The 22,605-nt window shown below is 42.9% G+C and overlaps 1 protein-coding gene across 1 annotated transcript in view; it reads left to right on the top strand.

Annotated features, from left to right (window-relative positions):
* CUX1 (cut like homeobox 1) overlaps window positions 1-22,605 on the top strand; it is a 235,660-nt gene that overhangs the window by 151,045 nt on the left and 62,010 nt on the right. Inside the window, exons 10-12 of the mRNA XM_017742968.1 lie at window positions 5,088-5,136; window positions 16,741-16,845; window positions 19,379-19,567. Of these exons, the coding sequence (XP_017598457.1) occupies window positions 5,088-5,136; window positions 16,741-16,845; window positions 19,379-19,567 (343 nt within the window). The remainder of the gene's footprint in view (window positions 1-5,087; window positions 5,137-16,740; window positions 16,846-19,378; window positions 19,568-22,605) is intronic.

Here is a 22,605-nt window from a genome sequence, read left to right as displayed (position 1 = left end):
CTGGCTCCATATACCGTTTGCTCCAACTAGTAAACTTTTACATGTTTTTAAAGAAAACAAATGTGTGGGAAAAAATGTTGTTTGTTTTTTGCCAAACCAAAGTATTAATCTGCCCTGGTAGGGAAGTTTCTTGGCCATGCCACTGACTGCAATTTCCAAAGTGTCATCTGTATTTTTCAGTCCTTCCATGTATAAAGAATCCAACAGCAGTTTCCTTCAAGGTTGAGTAAGTTTGAATGTTTAGGGGGCTGTAGCCACAAGATTTGGCAAACCATTCACTTGTCATGTTAATAAAAAAGGAATTGTTTCTGCCTCTTTAAGCTAGTAGCTAAATGAAGGACTTGGATCAACTGGATTTTAATCATAAAGTCCAGATTCTTCTTGCTTGCAAGTGAATAACTTCGTGGTGTTCCGGGTTTTCATCTGATTTAATTTTATTTAGAAGAAGAACTGAGCTTTTTCCCTGTTACCAACCCTTGAATTTGCTGGCTTGTTATGCTGTTCAAACCTAATCGGTTTTCTTGATCTTAAAATGAAAATCGAGCCTTTCTGCACTTTTTATTTCCCATAAGCAATTGAATTGAAAAGTGGGGTGGTTTGGGGGTTTTTTTTCAACTCCTTAAGTTGTTTTTTATAGATAGCATGTTAGCTTTGAGGGCTGTTTCATGACTAGTAAAAGCTTATACCTTGTAAAATCTATAGCTTTTAATGCATTTTGTTTCTCACTTCAAACACAGTACCAAGAGAAGAAATAATAGAATATTTCATGGTCGTGCTGTTTCAACACTTCAGATTCTTTTTAAGTGGTGATGCTGATTTTGTAGCTAGAATGCTTGGGCTTAAAATTTGATTCCCTAAATTCCTTAGTCTGAAAATGTTGAAACTTAGAACAAGCTGTAATACACCCTGAAGAACTGACTTGCTTACATGATTACTTTTCCTCTGCCATGGAGATTATAAGGAACTAGATCAGATAAATGATTATATTGTCTGTGGAATGCAAAAACACAGGGTAGATAACATTTATTCGTGAAAACAGCTTTTCCCCACTTTTTTTCTCATGATCTGTGTTAATGTTTAGAAAGTATCACCCTTGACCAAACCCTGATTAACGTTGGGTTGCAATGTAGAAATCTGGTGTAACCACCATAAATATCAGTGTATTTTAGTAAAATGTCTTCCTGTTAATAATTACCCTCATTCTCTGTATCTGTCTGAAGAAGGAACTTTGGGGGGTTTTCTCCTTGCCTTCATCTCTTGGAGTGATGGGGGAATTGAGGCATTCATGAGGGGCCAAGGTTTGTGTTTCTTCAAGAATAAAGAAAGTAAAAAGTGAAATAATCAGATCTCTGATTCCTAAAAGTGACTTTGGTTCACATGGGGTGACTTTGGTTACAAATAGATTCTGTGTAACCACAAATTTGCTGATTAGGTGAACAAATTCTTCCCTGTGAGGGTGGGGAGGCCCTGGCACAGGGTGCCCAGAGCAGCTGGGGCTGCCCCTGGATCCCTGGCAGTGCCCAAGGCCAGGCTGGACATTGGGGCTTGGAGCAACCCTGGGAGAGTGGAAGGCATCCCTGCCCATGGCAGGGGTGGAACAAGGTGATCTTCAAGGTCCCTTCCAAGGTCACTGTTCCCTTTGAGATTCCCATCAGATTTTCAGTGCAAGCCTGCAGGACAAGCCCGGAGCTGGATGGTGCTCTGCCTGCCAAGTTGTTCCACTGAAATAAAGAGGGATATTGAAATAGGAAGGGCTGAAAATGAGCAAATGTAGTGGAGGGTGAATACATCAAAAATGACCCGTGTGGGACTCGTTCAGTGAGCCAAGCAGAGCTGCCTTGTGCCTGACAGGTCTGAGTTTGACACAGTCCTTTGTAAACAATAAATCGATGCAGGTTGTTTCTGTGAGTGCATAAAAGGTGGGAGAACTGTAATTTATTTTATAATAAATACTTGTGCTGAGCAAACAGTGAATGCAGCTATTAGAGACTTGCTCAAATAAGTGATTTTAGGCTGCTGAGTGCCAGCTACTGATGTGGTAGTTGAGCTTTTAAAATGAAAAGCCTGAATTCCTTTTGAAGATTCTCCTGAATGCTGTTGACACTTGTGCTAGGAAAGAATACAGAGTAATTTAATTCATTACTTTACTTAAAGATAACGTTTATGGTTGCAGCATTACCCTCCATTGGTGTGCAGACTGCTAGGCTGGAGGTGTTTTGCTTGAATTTTTTTGGAGATCTTACATCCTTCTATTAGGTGTGCTGAAAAGCTTGGGAGAAGAAAACGTAGGAGGGAGAGGGGAGTTCAGGATCAGTCAGCTGGTGTGTCTGGATACAAGGACAAAGGGACAATTTTGCCTTTGGCTACAGTTTGACACTTTACTGGATTCAGTCAGAATTATCTGCGCACGCTGAAGGGCGCAAATGTCATTTTTATGGCATTCTATATCCTCAGTTGCTTCTTTTTGTAATTGGCTGTGTATCCCAGTGCTGTAATAGAGCTCTTAAATCCTGACCCCGGCCGAAATGGGACACAAATACCAGTATTAATATTTCTCTCCATTTTAAATGCAGGCTTGAGCCTTTCTACCTTGTTTTTCCAGCACCATCTTGTGTTTTCCTGGCAGCCACCCACCCTTCCTCTGGCTCAGGGTGCTCCTCTGCTTTACTGCTCTTGGTCCTCTCTCCCCTTTGTCCATTGGCCTCAGATAGCCCTCTGTTCCTTCCCTTGCTCCTCTGTCTTCTCCAGTTTCCCGACCTTTGCCTCCCCTTACCTTGCCCCTTTAAAGGTGGCTGAAAGTCCCTGGATGGGCCCAGACCCCCTCAAACTTCTGCCCCTTCCCACTCATCTTTTCTCCATCAGAATCATCTTTCTTTCTGCCAGAAAACAAAGAGTTTCCCTGGCTGAGCTGAAACCCCACCTTCTGCTCCCAAAGCCGGGCACTCATCCTCTCCCAATCCCAGGGTTTCTGCTTCCGAGTCTCTCGCTCTTCTTAGGTGCTGCAGTGTTCCAGACCTTTGGCTGATACCTGGCACCCCCTGTTTGGGAGGAAAGGCGGGGATTTTATTGTTCTCCTCACCCCCCAGAGAAGGAGAGGAAGCTGGATTGGTTTCAGCTGCAGCCGATGTGCTGGGATGGGACATTCCCAGCTCTGATTTGGGAGGCGTGTGACATAATCCAGACATCATTTACTGGCTCCATATAACCTGAGGCATTCACACGTAAATTGAGCCTGAATGCATAAGCTTATATAAAGAGGATCCTTAAACTATCCTAGCTAAAAATATTTGTGAAATGCTGGGAAGCATCTTTTCAGTGTGTTGGGATGCTCTCTTCCCTCTTACCTGTGTTACAGATAAGCAGTGGGGTCACTTGCATGGGCTTTGGGACGTGTTTTGTTTTTCACGTGAAATTCTGTCATTTCCGTAAGTGGGTTAATAAGTTTTTTGGGCCTGGAGTCTAAAACACAAGATGTTTCACAACTGCAGAGGCCAAAGAGACGGAAAGTGTTATTGCAGGCTGATTTTAGTGTGTCCAGGTCAGTCTCGTGGCTACTCCCTTGAATCCTTTTTTGCCCAGGCAGTGGTTGTTCAGTTCAGTAAGTAATGACCATTATTTATTAATTCCAAACATGGTGTGCAGGATTTCTTCCCAGTGTAAGAGCACATTGCTTCTCCTGCACAAGAAAACACATGTTAATCTGTTTACCATTATTGTCCAAAAGATTCTTTCAAAAGGCAGTTCATGTTGCCCCAACAATGTTAAAGGCTGTAATTTAAAATAATTTTCCATTAATTTATATACATGCACATTTACTGATTATGATCTTTTGCTGCATTTCCCTAAGTGTACACCCAAAAGCCTAAAACACTGCTGAGGAATAAGTCAATATTCACTGTAATGATCCAGTGTGGAGTGTGCCAGAACCCTGATGTACTTCAATTAACCATCTTTCCTAACGAACACCTGCACAGGAAAATGGATCTTCTGTGGGAATCAGCAGAAAAAACAAACCCTGACTTTTCTGCATGGGCAGAGGAAGGGAATTCCAGTATTTCACAGCTTTTGCTGATAATGATCTGCTACAGATTAAAAACAAAAACCAGACATTATGGTGTTGGCAGATTGCAAAAGGACTTGCTGGTAAAGCTGCTGTTCAGAGGAGATGAGGATAGTGTTTATTGCTTCCATATGGTCCAGGCATACAAGACAGGCAAAATGTCTGGGGAGAATAATATGTCTTATTATATTGATACAGAACATACTTTTTAGGGCTGTCAGCGCTTTTCCTGGTACCTTTCCCAGGTGAGAGCCTGAGTGGGAAATACTTGCCCGTGATTGAGCGTGAAGATAAGAAAAGATTGCTTAAGGATTGGCTCCATTTGTGTGAGTGAAGTATTAGAAATTCTGATTTTTAAGGGGTCACGTCTGCGAGCTGCTCCCTTACACAACAATCTGAAGGATCTCTTGTTTCATTGACTATTTGTATAGTTTTCAACCCTTTAACTTTCCAATTCAGCTTTGCGAAGTGCATGAAGAGTCTAAATTTAGAGTTTGATCAATTTGTGTCAAAAAAACCCTTTTTTCCACGTAATGTAAAATTATATTTCTTGGTCTCTTTGATCTCTTGATTCTTTTTTGTAGCCAAATTTAGAACCAAACTTCTGGGCACACTGAAACAGAAGAATAGCTCGTTGCTTTTGTGTATATGGGGAGTTGACTGAAGATCTGCAGTCTTTGAATTCTCCATAATTATCACTTGGGCAGCACCTTTGTGTGTTGGAAAAACTACACTGCCTGGAATTTTGGGGAGTAAGACCTTCAAAGATCCAATGAATATGCTCAGATATCAATTTGCCTGTTGCATTGCAAAAAGAGAACAGGCAAAAGAATTGGAGACTTGCAGACTGGTCCAGAATACCCCAGAGGATCTCACCAGCCAGGAGATGAGCTGCTCAGTCCTACTGTGTCCTTTTACAAATAAATATTGGCAGTTGGTGCTATTTGTGTGCCTGCTGCTCTGCCTGAGCTCATGCAGCAGCCGTTCTCTGTGTGATAACAAAACTTCTGCTCTCTTGTTTTCCCAGGGCTGATGAAATCGAGATGATCATGACAGACCTTGAAAGAGCGAATCAGGTAGGATTTCAAATGAGTCTGCCATAAAATTCTAAGTGTGACTTGGAGTATTCTTTTTTAATTCTTGTTTGGATTTCATGACAGTTCTTTTGTATGCAGTTCGCAGTCATAACTGCGTGGAGTAAGAAAATATGCAAATTTTGAGCAAAATACAGCTCTTTAGGGATGCTCTGTAAGGATTGTGTGCACAGTAGAGCAGTGTTTGCCATATATTTACCTTCTAATAATTTAAACTTACGTTTCCCACTATGGTTATTCTTGGCTTTATGTTTCTAAACCCGTCATGTTGGCCCCTACTCAGATATGCAGGTGAATGGTTTGCCCAAATTAAAGGGCCTCTGCCCTATGGCTGTGGCAGGGCTGCAGCTTTTGTGGACTTCTCCAGACTTTTCTTTCCCCTTCCTTTTCTGCTGTGTTTAATTGGCATATTAATTTTTAGCAAGAGTTGGATCAGACTGTTCTTTCTGTGCAGGACAACAAAGAAATTGTCATTTGTTCCTGCAGATGTTAATTTGGGCTGTGAAATGTCTCTCTGGCCATCCCTCACAGTGCACACTCCTGACATGAGTGGCACAAATACTGAGTTTTAACAAACCTAACACCCATGCAGAGAATCCTTCTGAAGGAGTGAGGTGATGGAGGAGATGTGTATGGCCAGGCAGGATTCCCATGACAATGGAAATTCCACAAGCCAGTGGGTGGTGGTTTCTCAGAGGGAAACCTCAGCCAGGCATTTGCTTATCAGTGAGCTTCATTAATCCCTCTACCACGTATGATCAGAGATTGCAGTCTTAAATCTCCCAGGCTATGGATTTATAATCCAGTTGAAGTTCACCTAAGAGCAGCTCCCTTCCAGTAGGAATTGTGGCAGCTCCTTCCCCTCCCTGGGTCCTGCTGTCAGCAGTGGCTGTGTGAGCCAGACCAGGTCACTGATCCTGTTGAAAATGTACCCCCTGCTCCAGCTGCTGTTTTGTTTTGTCTTTTCCCTGTTGCCAGGTCATCTTTCAGCCCCCACGCTCCCCTGCTGCAGCTGTCAAGTCTAGCAAGTGCCATTGGCTTTTACATTAGTTCTTGGAAAATTGGAAAAATACAAATCACAGAATCATTTCCGTTGGAAAAGCCCTCCAAGATCATCCAGTCCAACCATTACCCAGCACTGACAAGGCCACCACTAACCCATGTCCCCAAGTGCCACATCCACAGGGCTTTGAAATCCCTGAAGGGATGGGGACTCCACCACTGCGCTGGGCAGCTGTGCCAGGGCTGGACAACCCTTTCAATGAAGAGATTTTCCCTGATATCCAACCTAAACCTCCCTTGGAGCAACCTAAGGCCGTTTCTTCTTGTCCTATCACTTGTTACCTGAAAGCAGAGCCTGACCCCCACCTAAAGCCTCCTTCCAGGGAGTTGTAGGGAGAGAGAAGGTCCCACCTGAGCCTCCTTTTCCCCACGCTGAGCCCTCCCAGCTCCCTCAGCTTCTCCTGGTGCCCCAGACCCTCCCCAGCTCTGTTTCCTTCTCTGGACGCACTCCAGGATCTCAATGTCTTAATGAAGCCAAAATCATATTTGTAAGTTGTTGTTGTTGAGTTGATTATTTAGTCAGTAAAAGCAAACTGGTGTTTGTACAGTGGGTTTTTAGTTCTGTCAAAGAACTTTTGTAGACGGCATTAAATATTTATGGAAGTGCTAGTAATTATTTGAAAATATGTAGACTTTTTAGAAATGATGTAGGTGTTAAAAATGTTGTGGTAGAATTATTTTGTGATTTTTGCAAAGGCAGTACATTTTGCAATGATTTACCCAGGAGCTGGTTTTTTTCCTTCAGTCTAAAGGGGGTCTGTAGTTAAAGAAAAGGTATTTCTGAATTCTTCATTGCCTCCTAAAATGGATTATACCTATTTATCCAGAAAGGCTATTTTTCTATCTTAACTGGTACAAAGCTGCAATGTGGGTTGGGTTTGTTTTTTACTTTATTGTGGTGCTTTTCTTGTAATTAGGTAAAATTTATAACTGCTTATGTGTGTAACCCTTAGTTTGGTTGTATTTCTGCAAAATCTGACTGTACATAAAATCAGCGTGCCGTTCATCTGAGCTATTGGAAAGCCAGAAGAGGGGGTTCTGGCTCCCCTTCTCCATCTCCCTCTGCTCTTCGTCCCGCTCTGGCTGCTGCAGTCCCATCCCCTCCCAAACAGCAGCTCTGGCAGCTGGGGGATCCTTCACTGAGCCCACTGAGCTCAGTAAGTGCAGAAAGGCCTGGATTTGGGATGGAGGGGCCTCATTTGTTCTCTGGGGATTTAGCAACTTGAGGCAGCTCAGCAAACCGTGAGAGAAGCCACAGCATGGAAATCACAGAATCATGGAATGGTTTGGGTTGGAAAGGACCCTAAAAATCATCCAGTTCCAAACTGCCTGCCATGGGCAGGGACACCTTCCACTGTGCCAGGCTGCTCCAAGCCCCATCCAGCCTGGCCTTGGGCACTTCCAGGGATCCAGGGACAGCCACAGGTTCTCTGGGCACCCTGTGCCAGAGCCTCCCCACCCTCACAGGGAAGGATTTTTTCCCAATATCCCATCTAACCCTGCCCTCTGGCAGTGGGAAGCCATTCCCCCTTGTCCTGTCACTCCAGGCCCTTGTCCGAAGTCCCTCTCCACATCTCCTGGAGCCCCTTTAGGCCCTGGAAGGGGCTCTGAGGCCTCCGTGGACTAACTTTCTCTTCTCCAGATAAACACCCCCAGCTCTCCCAGCCTGGCTCAGAGCAGAGGGGCTCCAGCCCTGGAGCAGCTCCGTGGCCTCCTCTGGACTCTCTCCAACAGTTCCGTGTCTTTCTTGTGTTGGGCCCTGTGGGGGACACAAAGAGGACTCTGTGGCCTTGGAGGAGCTGGAGAAGGCAAGGGAAAGTTCACCTGGAGAGGAGCAGGAGCTGCTGCAGTGTTTCAGCTCATTTGCTGAAACATCCCCGTAGAGTCCTTGCCTTGTGTGATGCTTTACCTTTATAAAACGTTTTGATAAATTATATCTAATCTTTGTAGCAGCAATTCCTGTGTTTTACCTCTTTCTAGTTGAAAAAAAAAAAAATATATTGGAAGGAATTAAATCTATTGCACAGGCCAGAAAGTGAGTTTGCATCAGGCTGAAGTGTGACAATTGCAGAAACAAGTACTTAACCTAATTGTGTATTTAATAGTTAAATTAACATTTCCTTTTACCATTTCAGTAAGTGCTCATTCCCTGTTATTAAGGCTACCTTTAAAGAGTAGCGCTCAGCACGACTCCTGCTTTGCTCATGGACTGCCTTGCTGATGTGGATGTGATGTTTTGCTGCTCTGGAATTAGCACTGACCCAAATGACTGGGATTCAGAGCACAAATTTACATGTTTCCAATGAAGATGGGGGGAAATTGGTGTAAATTTTTATATATCTGACATTTCTTGAAAATGCCTTTCCCAGTTAGTGCCCTTTTTAAATCCAGAGCTGGCACTTCAGAACTTCCCTTGCTGTTGTGAGGTGGGGAGTGCCTTTCCCTCTCCAGTTCTGCAGGAACAGGGGCTCCCTGACTGTGGTCCAGGTGTCCATAAAAATGATAAAACCCGCAGGGACAGAGCTGATGTGACTCCCACCCCTGTGTCCTGTTGGGTGAAGCAGGGACCAGTCTTCTTATCTTCAGCTCCATCACCTCTCTTCTCCCACTGTTTTTCCTCACTTGCATCCTCAAGTTTTTTCATGCAGGAGCTTTCTGGGCTGCTTTGCGTGATACCACCCCCAGAACAAATTACTGGCTCATCAAAATAATTGCCTTTAAATACCAGTGAGCTTTGCAATTTTCTGCTCAGAGAGAAGGAGGGGTAGTGACCGCAAAGCTCCCTCCCTCTCCATTGTGTCATTAACTCAAGGTGTAAACTGAATTTTCCCACAAAACGTAATACTGAGAGAAATTAATCCCTCGCTGGGACAGAGGTGGGTGCTGGAGATGAGGGGTGATGACAGCCCCTTCTTTCTCAGCTGCTCATCCAGGTGCTCAGTGCCATTAATCCACAACCTTGAGTGAGGTTTTATGTCAGGGCTGGTCCATTCTGACTGGCAAAGCTCAGAATACCCTGAGTTACACTCACTGTGAGGGTGACATGGGTGCAACCCTTCCCTTTGAAGGTCATGAGAGGTTTTTTTACATAAAAAAGGGCAAGACTAGTGCATTAAAATGTCTGGTGCAGCTGCCCCAGCCTCGAAAGGAGTCGTTAGCTCCTGCCATGGAGCTTTAGGAGGGGTGTAAGGTCTGAAGCCAAAATCCCCACTGCTTTCATGGTAAAAGATGCAACTGCATCATCTCCCAGACAGCAGGAGGGTGCAGAATCCCTGTCCAGCCCTCTCCTCATCCCCAAGGTTGTGGGACTCAAGTAGTTCAGGCCTGTGCAGGACTGAGGGCACAATAGAGCCAAATACAATAGGAATGGCTCATTTTCACTTTATTAACCCAGCAGCTCGATGACAAAACTTGATAACATAACCCACGAGTTCCCCCTGCATTTCCATGAAGATTTAATAATGCTGTAGTTTGGGGAAGGGACTCATTTTATTAAGATTTCATTTTGCACAATAAATCACTGCATATTTTCTGATATGCTACGAAGTATAAGAATAAATAATTAAAACTGAACTGCCCGTACTTGTCAAAATAAATGATTTATCATAGTTTGGGATACAGCATCTTTGAATTTTTTATTGTTTGATTCCCAGAATATTCTAATTTCCAATCAGGGAAGTTAATGAAGCTCCAGTGTACTTTCCTGCATTCACAGCAGTTACAGTTGTGTTACTGTATATTTTAGACAAATATTTATGGTTAGCACTTTCCTGTACCTTTTCAAGTTTACACCTTTCCAGTAAGCATTTATGGCAGCAAAGTCACAGAATCTTTTGGGACGACAAATTTATTCCAATGAATTATTGTTCTGTTTCTGTACTTCATCCAGCAACCTGGAATCATCCAGTTGTGCCTGAGAAAAACGGAGGTTTTTGTTGGACAGAATAATTCCTAGGTTGTGAAAACAGAAATATTTTGGAGTTCTAAATTTTTTAAATGACAGCAAGGCTTATTTTAAGGTTTTAATACTGAGTCAAAATTTCTGGCTTCATGTCATTGATGTAGTCAGATCTCTTTTCTGGCTTTATACACTGATCACATAGTTTAAAAAAAAAGAAATCTAATGGGCTTTGTAATTTGAGCTTTCTGTAAAGAAAAAAGTGCTTTTTCACTTTTAAAACAAAAAGAGAAGAACTTTGGTTAGGGTTGTTTGATCCTGGGTTATTGTATTTTAATCTGGAAGAGGAAATAGATTGGAAAAGCAGACTCAAGTATAGGTATCCTTACATTTTGAGAGTGTAACAGAAAGAGGACATGAGATTTTTGTGTGTGTGTGTGGACTGTATTTTGTAAGCTATAAATGAAGAATTAATTTATTTTTTCTTCTGTTAGCCCTTAGAAAAGCCAAATGTTTCCATTGGTTTTCTTTCTGTCTTCACAGTGCTGATAGGGCTCCCAGATTTCTACTTGGGGAAACAAAGTCAAATGTAGAAACTTCTGCTACCAATAAATCAGGAAAACTGTACTTTGTAAAATACAGAAGCTTTTATTAAAGAATCTAGACTGGATCAATACCATTTATTCCACAGAAATGTAGTGTTGGGTTTTAAAGTCTGTAGAGGAAGGGTTTGTGAATTTAAGCACTTTTTGGAGCCAAACTGCCACTAAAATACATAAAACAGTGTCTGCTATAAAAGTAGAAAGCAAACCTCACCAGGGTGTTTTACCAGAAGTGCTGCTCTCAAGATTATTTTTTATTTCCTTGGGTATGGCACCTTCCTGTCTCCAACAAATCACATTGGAAAATGGTTGGAAAAGATATTCCTGCTAAGTGAGATTGCCATAAAATATGTATGGTTTTGAGCAGCAGATGGAATAAATTCCCCTTTTCACTCAGCAGCACAAGTGCAACACAGTACAGGTGGTGCTGGTGCTCGGGGGGTTTGCTGTGACCCACCACACCCCTGACGAGGCATCCTTGGGTTTGCACTTCCATGAGGAAGGGAATTCATCCTGCCATGACTCCTGCATCGCACCAAGGCTGGCACAGACACTGCCAGAGGATTTGCTTTTATTTCTGGCTCCCTTGGCAGTGAGCTGGATGCTTTCATTGTGTGCCATCACCCAGGGGAATTGCCCCATCCCTGGAGGTGCTCCAGGCCAGGCTGGATGGAGCTTGGAGCAACCTGGGATAGGGAAAGGTGTCCCTGCCCATGGCAGGGGGTGGAATGAGATGAGATTTAAGGTTCTTTCCAACCCAAACCATTCCATGGATCCAAGTAAGTTACACTGCTTCATGGCAGATGAAGTCATTCACTTAATCCTGGGATTTCACTGTCTGTAAAGTGGGAATAATAACATTTACTTTACAAAGGGCATTGAGATCCTTGCACAGAGAAGTTCTGTATAAAGGCAAAATATGGATAACATTTTTTTCATGCAAACACGGGTTTCCTGCAAATGCCTGGCTATCAGTTGGGAATACATTTATCTGGCAGCCTTTCAGCACACAGAGGAAAGTGCAATAGCCTGAAGACAAGAATGAAGACAACCCAGCCTCTTCTGGTTGGTGGAGTTTTTTCTTTTTTTCCATGTAATTCTCCATTGTTGGGAAAAACGGGTGCCAGAGCCCTGAAAAATCTTTCATGTCCCTGATGTTCTGCTAACCTTGCTGCTGTTCTGTGGAAGTAAGGGCCATCTAAAGGTTTTATAGCAAATTTTTATAGCTGAAAAGTTGGGAAATTAAAGCACATTGAACCAGTGTGTTTTAATTGATGTTGTACTCTGAAAAACGCAGCTTTTGCAGCAGCTTGCAAGTCCGAATGTCAGCTCCAAGCGTGGTGATTGCTGCCATAACCAGGCTCATTAACTGCAGCAGAATTACTTGTGATAATACCCACTCCTCGCCCATAGGAAGATTTTCCCACATACAGCACTGAATTTAGCATGGAATAAGGAAATACAGTTTGGCTGGTGGAACTTTAAGGGAAAGGTTATACATTTTTTTTCACATAAGTATCTCATTTTACTGTTCACACCACTGGTCTTTGATCAAATTAACATTTTACTGTAAGTAGAAGAGCACTCGGTTCATGCTATTCATTATCTTGTCAGGAAACAAGGAGAATAATTTAAACTGGGTATATTGTGTAAGGCTTTTTTTTTCTATCTTTAATTGGAAAGCACATGGCAGCGTTACGATCGTGACCTCCCAGCTCCACTGTGAGCTGTACAATATTTACCCGCTGTATGAAGGAAAATGGAAGTGTTTTGAAATATTTTGTTACCAGGGAGGTAGTTCTGTACTAGAAAGCAGCAGAGTAGGAATTAGGAGGAATTGTATGACTGAACTATCCTGACAAATAGGATTTTGGGCAAGGCTGGATTTGCATGAGCTCCATCAAGGCCATTAGTGTGACTGTCACTGGTCATTGAGGGGGTTTTTTTAGGCTGTGCATAGGATTTGGGAGTAAGAAACCAAGAGTTTTAGCACTGACTCAGGAAAAGCAGCTATGCTATGGCATATCCAGTGCCTGAAGGGGCTCCCAGAGAGCTGGAGAGGGACTTCGGACAAGGACTTGGAGTTCCAGGACTGGGAGGAATGGCTTCCCAGTGCCAGAGGGCAGGGTTAGATGGGATGTTGGGAAGGAATCCTTCCCTGTGAGGGTGGGGAGGCCCTGGCACAGAGCAGCTGTGGCTGCCCCTGGATCCCTGGAAGTGTCCGAGGCCAGGCTGGACGGGGCTTGGAGCAGCCTGGGACAGTGGAAGGTGTCCCTGCCCATGGCAGGGGTGGCACTGGATGATCTTTAAGGTCCCTTCAACACAAGCCATTCTGTGATTCTATAAATCTCTGTGTATTTCTCAGCTGAAGTGGGACAGTTTCACACAAACAGAAGGTTTTGTGAACTTTTCCAGTGGCTCCCAGTTGTGCAAGATTCCTTGGGTTTAGCCATTTTCCATACTGGGTGCCTGTCTCTGGCTGCGCTCTTTTTTCTTACTTCAGGAAAAATTGTTCAACCATTTTTAAGAACAAGATTAGAAAAAAAAAAATCCATTCTCCCCCAGATGTTACGAGTTTTTCTTGCTGTTTTGGTGAGGAGCCTGCTGTGCCCGGATTTAATAGCAGGGGTTTGACGAGGGAGGGTTTGCTTTTTTCTCAGGGTTGTATCTTCTGTTGCTTCAAGTAGAAAAAATTTTTAAAAAATAATAATAATTAAAAAACAGCCTCAAGTTTGGCCAGCCTATAAGAGTCTGGAGAAAAGAGTTCACAGAAACTCAGCAGAATCTGGTTTGAATTTGTTCAGGCTTTGCTGTCGGTGCCTGTCCCAGGCACGCTGCAGTCTGTACTGCTCCAGCTGGGTGAACATTAACCAGGCAGGTTTTGCTTTTTCTGGGTGTGATGTAAGGTTTTGTGGGGGCACAGGGCGGGGAGATGCTCCCCAGGCTGCCCCTGCCACGACTGGAGACATCAGCATGGGAGCAGGAAGGGGAGAGGGATTGGTAGTGGGGAGGGAATGGGGAGAGACACCGGGACACAGACACTTGGAGGAGCTTTTGTGAGGACATTTGGAGAAGAAACAGCGAGGAGAAGAGGAAGGAGGAAAAGAGGAAGGAGGAAATCGTTGGGGTAAGGCTCATTCTGGAAGTTTGTGAATGTTCATTAGGTCGTGCGAGGTACGAGCTGGGTTTTGCCTGCCTGGAGCTAAAGGCACTGTGGAACACAGAGGAGACAGAAATGGTGCTTCCAGCAGCCAAAATGAATTAGGAAGGGGACAGAGCGACAAGCAGAGAGGGGTGGGAGTGGAAGAGGCAAACCCAGAGGGTCTGGCAGGGGAGGAGCACCGCAGCCTCTGCGCGGGGTCTCGGCGCAGGAATGGGCAGGGGCAGGTCCTGCCACGCTGGGAGCCTCCAGTCAGTGCTGCCGTGCAGGGAGATGTGCCAGGGGCTCCAGGAACCCAAACAGCACCAAACAGGGCTTGTGCCAGTGCTTTCATTAACATCCTGAAGCACTTGTGGTGGTGCAGCACAGCTTCCATGAGGAAGCGATTAATCCCATCGGCGGGGAGAGCGGGTTTAGCTCGGAGCAAATGAAGTGCAGGGGTCACGCACAGAACAAGAGGACAAAGCAAAGGATCTGCTCACCAAGCCATGTCTCTCTCAGAGGTGGATGGGATCTCCCTGGGAAAAAGCCACAGCAGGTCCTGTGTGGTGCCATCCCACACCTGAAACCCTCACGGGGGATGGCCAAGCACCAGCCTCGGGCTTGGCTTTTCCAAACTTGTAAGTGCTCAAATTTGAAACTACCATTCTTTTAGCAGGGTTTTGTGTGTCATTTATAATTTATATTGCAATAGCACCCAAAAGTGCTTTCCAGACACTGAGCACATCTGTAATTCTGGCTCTAAAAAGCTTCCATTCTGTGAGAGGGGTAAAAAAAGAGGAAAATTGACCAGTATTTCCCAGACAGAATTGCCCAGAGTTTGTGCTGATGTATTTTTAACAATGCCTAGTATGAAATCTTGTCTGGTATTATTCCGAGGATCACAACAGGTGTTGGGAATTGGCTGGGGAGGCTGTGCAGAAAGGGCAGCTGACAGCTCACTGTATATGCAGATGTACCACCTATTAGCAATATCCTCTGTGGTTTGCTCGCATGCGAGCTGAATAGATTCTCCAAACAATGCTGCACTGAATGGAAGCCATCAGCAGAATTGCTCAAGGCTGCAAAACCCATTACTTATACAGCAGTAGATGGAAGAGCAAGTGCCACAGTGCAGTAACTTGTCCTGCTTTGCTGGAGTTGTTCTGCAGTTATTAGATCAATATATGTAGCTGCACATCTAATAAAGTACCAGAAAATAATTTATCTCAATGTGTGTTGTTAGCTCAGTATTTATCCTAATATTATCCAGCTGCGTAAACAACATAAATCCCTCGTTTTGTGCCTTTTTTTATTGCTGTTTCCATGTTTTCCAAGCACACAATAGGTTGTGTCCCCTTCTCTGATTATTGGAGCCGCATCACTGTACTTTTTACAATCACATTTTAATTACAGCTGTAGAACCTATGCAAAATCATTTAATACAATGTTGTGAGCAAATAGCGCAGATGATGCGTTTAGTATTTGATTGCTGTTAGTTTACTCATTGATTAAACATGCACAGTCTGCTTTGACTGGTGAGGAAGTCAGAGACCACACACACACAGGGCTGAAGGGGTTATATCACTGTAGGGTTTATATTTGCTATAGATTTTATATTCATTATCGGCTTTATATTACTGTAAGTTGTGTATTTGCTATAGCTTCTGTATTCACTGTAATTTTATATTCACTACAGGCTTTATATTTGCTCTGTGTTCTATATTCACTATTTCAGATGAGCTAGGTTTTCCAAAGGATTAGCAAGGAGTCAGGCACACAAAACATGGCAGTTTTAGTGGCTTATAAATGGCAGTGGGGATTTATCCTTCTGGTCAAGAAAAGTTTTGACCCTCACTGGTGGCAGCTGATGAGTTTGGTAGAATTGGTGATAGGTCTTGGAAGTGGAGATGGAAAATTATTTTGGCTGTTTTCTGAAAGCACAGCATGATTTGCATGGAGTAGCCCAGGCAAAAAGCAGTGATTACTCAAGGAGGAAAGCAGCGTGGTTTTATAACAATAAAATACCTTTTTTTTTTTTAAGAGAGAAGACAGTCTTGCTTGCCAGGAGGAGTGTATATTGTAAAAGAACCAGGTTTTGTTCCATTTCTAACAGAAGCTTACAGACAGTTATGAAAAGGACTTTGCTGCTATTTATTGCCTGAAGTTACTGATCCATCTGTCTCTGCCCAAACTCTTGTACAGACATTTTTTCCTCGTCGTTCTGCTTTTCTCCTTTCTATTATTATTCAATATTTAGATGGGAATTTTGACCAGTAGCCAAGTCAGGGGCTTATCAGCTATTGCGTAAATCCTCAGCAGCTGGTGACTGAGCTGTGCAAAATTGTCACTTTAGGGTTAAATATTGTTGAATAAACAGACCTGCTGAAAGAACAGAATCTAACAATTCATGTTGTAGGGAATAATTACTGCAGAAAGACAGCCCACAACATTGTATGTGTGTTTGAGAGAGTGGTCAGAATATCTTTTTATTCAGCATTTGCCCGTGAGAATTATTCCCATGAGGAGTCTTGCAATAAAATCTGCTTGGTCTATGAGAATAGAAAGAAATTGAATAAAAAGACTCCATTTCCACTTGTATTTATTCAGTCTGGGAAATTCAGTGGGCCGCAGCATTAGTATCAGCAGGGGATTCCTTGCTCCTAGCGTTAAATTACTGTCATAATCGCTCAATTATTTCTTCCTTGTACTGTTTAAAATAAAAATCCATCACATTCTATGTTTTTTTCTAACATTTATTAGGTTGAGTGTTTAGGAAAATCAATTATATTCAGTCAGGCATGAATTGATGAATGTTCTTGTAATAATTGTCAGTTGTTAAACTGAATGTACTTTCTCTTTTCACCCCTTTTCATTTCCTTCAGAGGGCAGAGGTGGCTCAGAGAGAGGCAGAGACCTTAAGGGAGCAGCTCTCATCAGCTAACAAATCTCTCCAACTTGCTACGCAGATCCAGAAGGCACCTGATGTGGTGAGAGAAAATATTTACTGACTCTTACAGGTTTCTGACATTCCTGCAGTACAGCTCCTTCAATTTATGCCCACAGCTATAAAAATAGCTGTTTGAAGTCGTATTTTAACGAAAAGGGAACGGTGCTCCTGTGGGATTGTGGTGGGGTTCAGCTTCTGAGGGGGTTGGTGGCTGGAGGAGACCACGGGAAGGACAGAGGTCACTTGGCTCTGTGGTGATCCATCACTGCCTGGTCCAGGTGGACAGCACAACTCTCAGAAATGATTTCACATGGCTGAGAGCATCAGTAGAGGGGAAATAGAGGCAGCAAGAGAGCCTTGGTGGCCATCAGCACGTGCCTGCCTGTTGGGCCCTGAGGTGTGGGGCTCCATCCCAGGGGGACCCAGAGCTTCCCTGCCCACTCTGCCTCCCCTTACTCTGTGTCTGGGCTGTCAGAGAAACTGGAAATAAATTTGATACTACTCCAGTTTTCACTGGCTGTATCTAAACTGAGAATTACACCTATAAATCCTTGGAAAATTGAGGAGATACCCTGCACTCCTGCTTGCTGCCTCCTCTATGTGGTTCTGAATAAAGCCAAAACTGCTGATGGGACCTGCAGGCACAGGGGGCTGGCTGTTCCAGGGCTCCAGCTGGCCCTGGGTGAACAGGTATCACAGATGAGCAACCAGATTACTTTGATTTTTGTTTGCCAAAGGAGAAATAGGAGTATTTAAATGTAAATCTGCAATTAAGTGAAATTTAGTCTACTTCTAAGCAGCAGATTTAAGAAACAAAAGAAATCATTGCTTTTTTTTCCTTGCAAGCCTTATACGTGCTTGACACTGGTAGCAGAAGAACACATGGCTGCCTTTAAAAATCATTTGCAGAGAACAAGTAACAAACCATAAGTCCTCCAGATCTGTTTGGTTGTCTATTAATACAACGCAGTATTTTCTCAGAGAAGTCAAAAGATAGACAAGCAGGCTGCAAAACAAAAAATAAAAAGCCTGAATATCACTTGTAACTCTGAATTACCTGCCTCTTCCTATCTCGTGTCCTAGTCTTATCATTATTTTAACATTAGGTCTTTCTTGTATTTAATAGTACTTCTGCACTTCATTTATATTTAATATGACAACTACTGCAGGATGAAAATGATCATTATCTATCTTATTTCAGACTCTACGTTCTAGTCTCAATAGGCACAAGCAGCAGATGATTATACAACTTGTGATGTTTCATGCAAGCAAATTAGAGGTTTTTTCAAGTTAAAAGTATAATTCAGTGTAATAGGAGAGCGTTGTTAACTGCTGTTCGTACATGCAGCTCTCTGTGAGTGCAGCAGGGTGTAGTCACTGAGAATCAAGCTGAAGGTTTAGAAGATATGGAAAAGGGGATTTTGTTGTTCCTCTATTCCCAGAAAAGAGGGTATGGAGTATATTTCAATCTGCTGGAGTGTCATCTTGAGTCGTCAGGGTGTCAGTGGGGTGAATTCTCAGCTCTTTCACCATAGATCTTTAGTTTAGTGCTCACCATCATCATCTCCCTCTGGCTAAATGGATTCTCTCCTCCTTCACTGGTGCTTCTGAGGAGCAGCTATTAACCTTTGTGAGATGCATTTTGGGCTCTTTAATGGAATGTGTGCCCCTCATTGGGCTGCCTTGTGCCCCCCACACAGACACAAGGGTTTCCTCACATTCTCCATGGAGGAGGCTCAGAGCTCCCTGATGCATCACAGCTGTTATCTCCCAGCACAAAAGGGGACAGAGATAGTACAATTAGTCTCTATTATCTTTTCTGAATGGATCTGCCTTTTCTGAACCTCTCTGTCCGCTCTGATTCATTGTCCTCCCAGGAAGTCAGTCCAGGGAGGAAGTTTCAGACTTGAGGACAGATTTTACAGCTGTGGGAAACTGGAAGAAGGAAGATTTAGGAAAGGGAGTTTCTGAAAGTGGTGACCAAAGGGAGAATGGCCTTGTCTTAGAGCTGTCACATCTCTCATCTTCCCCACAGAGGGATGCTTGCAATAATGTTAACATGAACAATTTTCATGCAAGGAGCAAGTTCATTGGAAGTAGCAGTTTGGGGCAATTTGTGACAATTTTGCCTGAAACGTGCAGTGTGCATGCAGAGAGCCACAGGCACATGGCTCTGCCGTTCCTGATTAAGAAATTCTGCTCCATTACTTCAGAATATTTTATCTGATTAGTATTTTGTAAGCACAGATTTTCATAGTTGTCAAAGCATTTGGGCTATTAATAATAAATAGATCTAAATAGAATCCTTTGACTTTCACGGCTGCATCTTTCCAGTGCACTTACGAAATAGGGAAATTTATTCCCTCTGTTATTCCTGTTTCCCCAGAGAGCTGTCCTGGGCTGTAGGGAGTTTCATCTTCCAGATTCCCGATGTCAATCACAGCAGTCCCAGATTTAGGAAGTGTCTGTTTCTTGTGCCACCCAACGCCGTGTTTGCTCCTTGCCAAGCTGCCCTGAATTTAGGTTTGTTGCCTTTTCTTCATTTTTGTGGCCTGATCCTTTTTTCCCTGCAGGAGCAGGCCATCGAGGTGCTGACACGCTCCAGCTTGGAAGCGGAACTGGCTGCGAAGGAGCGGGAGATCGCCCAGCTCGTAGAAGATGTCCAGAGACTCCAGGGCAGCCTCACCAAGCTGAGGGAGAACTCCAGCAGCCAAATCTCCCAGCTGGAGCAGCAGCTGACGGCCAAGAACAGCACACTCAAAGTAAGGCTCAGTTCTGCCCGAAGGGTATCATGGAGATGATGATATTGGGGTTTGCTGGTGTGAGTTTCCTGTGGTTCTGAGCTTCTTCAGGATGTGGCTGAATTCTGGTTTCTGTGGCATTCACGGAATCACAGAATGGCTTGGGTTAGAGGGGACCTTCAAATACATCTCATCCCACGCCTCTGGATGTATTGTTTTCTAAGTGATCACAGGTTTTTTGAATTCTAAATGGCCCAGTTCTTACTGTTTTGAAATGTGGTTTTGCAGAACAAGGCTACCTTTAGGATTAAAATCACCACCAAACCCCATCATACATTGACCATGGATATGTAATGAAACAGTTGAACTGAAAAGGCACAGAAAATCCCTCTTAGATTTTCAAACTTTTAATTCCCATTCCAGTGATTCAAATTGAAGATTAGCCATGAATTGGTTTATCTTTGAATTTCCCTGCTACCTCCTCCAGTTCTGTCCACTGGAAGTGGGAAGTGTATCATTTAGGGCATAGAAACAAGTAAAATCAGGACATGGAGAAGGCTTTTAGCTTCAATAACCATTTAATTATTTTTAACTGTGTATTTGCTGCACAATAATTCCCATTTATAATTAGCAATCTGGCCTTATACTCATTTGAATACGAGCAGCACTGCCCTAGAACCAGAAAGAAGAGCTGAGAATTCTCTGAGTGACCCTTTTACCTCTGTCTTGGGCAGCTTCACTTTCCCTGTGCTGAGCCCACACAGTTCTGATCTCTGAGTGAGCATGAGAAATGTTTCCTGACGTGGGGTATGAATCAGTTTCCTGTAACTCCTGTCTCCTTCATTGTTCCACCATCTATGAGCTCCGAAGTGTAAACAAGATAAATTTATCTATTCCATTAAAGACTTGGTCGTTCTGCAGGTTTGATAGTCTGAGAGTTTTCTGAGAGCAGGAGGCTGATAGTTCCCACTCAGCTCTGACTGTGGCGTGGGCAGCTTTGCTCTATCAGAATGATTTAATGTTCAATTGAAACTCTTACAAATTGCTCTAATTCTGACATTTTTTAGCAGTTACTGGTTTTGCTGTGGTGGAGCATAACTCACATGGAGAGAGACCTGTTAGGAATGAAAGCTGAAGTGTTGCAGTCAGTGCCTTCTGCATGTTTTAAGCCATCTTTGCAGAATTTTTATGAAAATTCAGTGGAGCAAAGGAAACCTGTTATGTAACTACATTGACAGGATCAGTCTCTGCCCAGCTGTCACCATGTGGGCACCACTTTTATTGAGGGAGATAGGAGCTGCCCTGGTTTTGGGGGACACATTTTGCTGGCTACACCCATGTTCGGGGGATTTTTTTATTTTACTTTTTCATAAAGCCTGACAGAAAATATCTTGAGTCCTTGCACTTGACAGATTTTCTTTGAATAAAGCATGTTCCTGGTGAGGTCAGTATTAGTTTAGCCATTAACTTCAAAGGGAGTAGGATCACAGAAATGACAGAGTGAGTCTTTGATTTCCATTTCAGTAATCTCCTTCCATTTTCTCATAGCCTTGCCCAGCTAATGCTCTGTCTTTAGCTTTCTGTTGATAGTGTCTGATGCAGTGCCTCTATTGATAAAGTTTTAGTCATTTCAACCCTCTTTAACCTTATTTGTTGCAACTATAAAAATATTTCCAAATACTTACTCTCACCCCAAAGTGCTGGGAAAGCCTGTGCCAGGCACATGTTGTACAAAAGCACCAAATCTCAGTGATGATGTGTTGATCTCCTGTTTGATTATGGAGGAATTGCTTCTGAAATAGCAAAGATTTTAATGGTTTCCTCCACAAAAAAACGACTCACAGTTTCACAAATTAAAGCAATGTTCTCAGCCTGTATCTTGGGGGAATTGTTTAATACTCTATGACTTAATGAAACAATACAGAAATACTTTCAAAATTATTGCTTCTTTATCTTCATCTGATCTAATGATCAAAACATGTCCTCTAGTAACAAGACTTTTCTCACTCTAATTGTATTAACCCATTGTGGCTGGGTGCTAGAACATCCCTTCTACCCAGTTAAAATTCAGTAATGTGAGCTGATCACTTAAACTAAATTACAATGTTAATCTAATGGGTTATTTAAATTTTTTGAGCTCCTCAGTACAGCCCCTGCTATTTACCTATCCCTCTTCATTTAATAATACAGTAGTAATTATATTTTCTAAATAACATAAGGAGGGACCCAATCTCTGCATGCTCTGACATGGGTTCATTCACACAACAAATGCAAGATGATTCTTTAATATGGGATATTTGCAAATTTGATGTGCAGAAAAGCCACCAGTCCATTCCTTCTGCCCTCTGGCTCCTGCATTTTTGTGTGTTGGAGGTCGTTGGAATATATTTTGTCTGAACTAACCAGGTTGATATTTAGTGCAAGATATTAGTTCCTCCAGATTGTCTCACAGCTTGAACCTTTGTTATCCCATGTTCTGTGCTTTTTACAGGGTTCTTGGAGACAATTACCATGCTAATACATTTTAAAACAGTCATTGACTGGGAAGATGCCAAGTGCCTAAACGTTCTGTTTCTACACAGGCGCTGCATCCTCAGTTGTTAGTTTATTTTGTTTAGTAAAGTAGATGTTTAGGTGCAGATTTTCCATGGCAACAATCTCTATATTAGGTACTTGGGAATGATGGATGTGTGGTTTTTGTACAATCCAAAGTAAAATATTGCTGGTTGTCATACTGCTGTAGCAGCATGCAAGTACCTGAGAGTCCAAAACAGCTGCATTTTGTCAGTATCTCTTTTTTTTCTTTATTTTTTTACCTGTGTTTTGTACCTAAATTTTCCAGAAATACTCTGTCAGGGTATAGCACTTGCCTGCACAGAATTGCATTTAGTGCAGATTGCATTAAAATGGGAATCATTAGCTTTTCTGTGGTTTATATCTGTTTCTACAAAAGGCTGTTTTCTTAGCATATCCTTGCATAAGTAACTAACATAGAAACAGGGTATTGTTTGTTTTAAATTTCTTCTGGTCCTTTTTGTACAGAGAACTGGTATAAATAG

The sequence above is a fragment of the Corvus brachyrhynchos genome, unplaced genomic scaffold (assembly GCF_000691975.1).
Source record: "Corvus brachyrhynchos isolate BGI_N302 unplaced genomic scaffold, ASM69197v1 scaffold99, whole genome shotgun sequence".
In the NCBI taxonomy this organism is placed as follows: domain Eukaryota; kingdom Metazoa; phylum Chordata; class Aves; order Passeriformes; family Corvidae; genus Corvus; species Corvus brachyrhynchos.
This window is presented reverse-complemented; position numbering and strand designations above follow the sequence as displayed.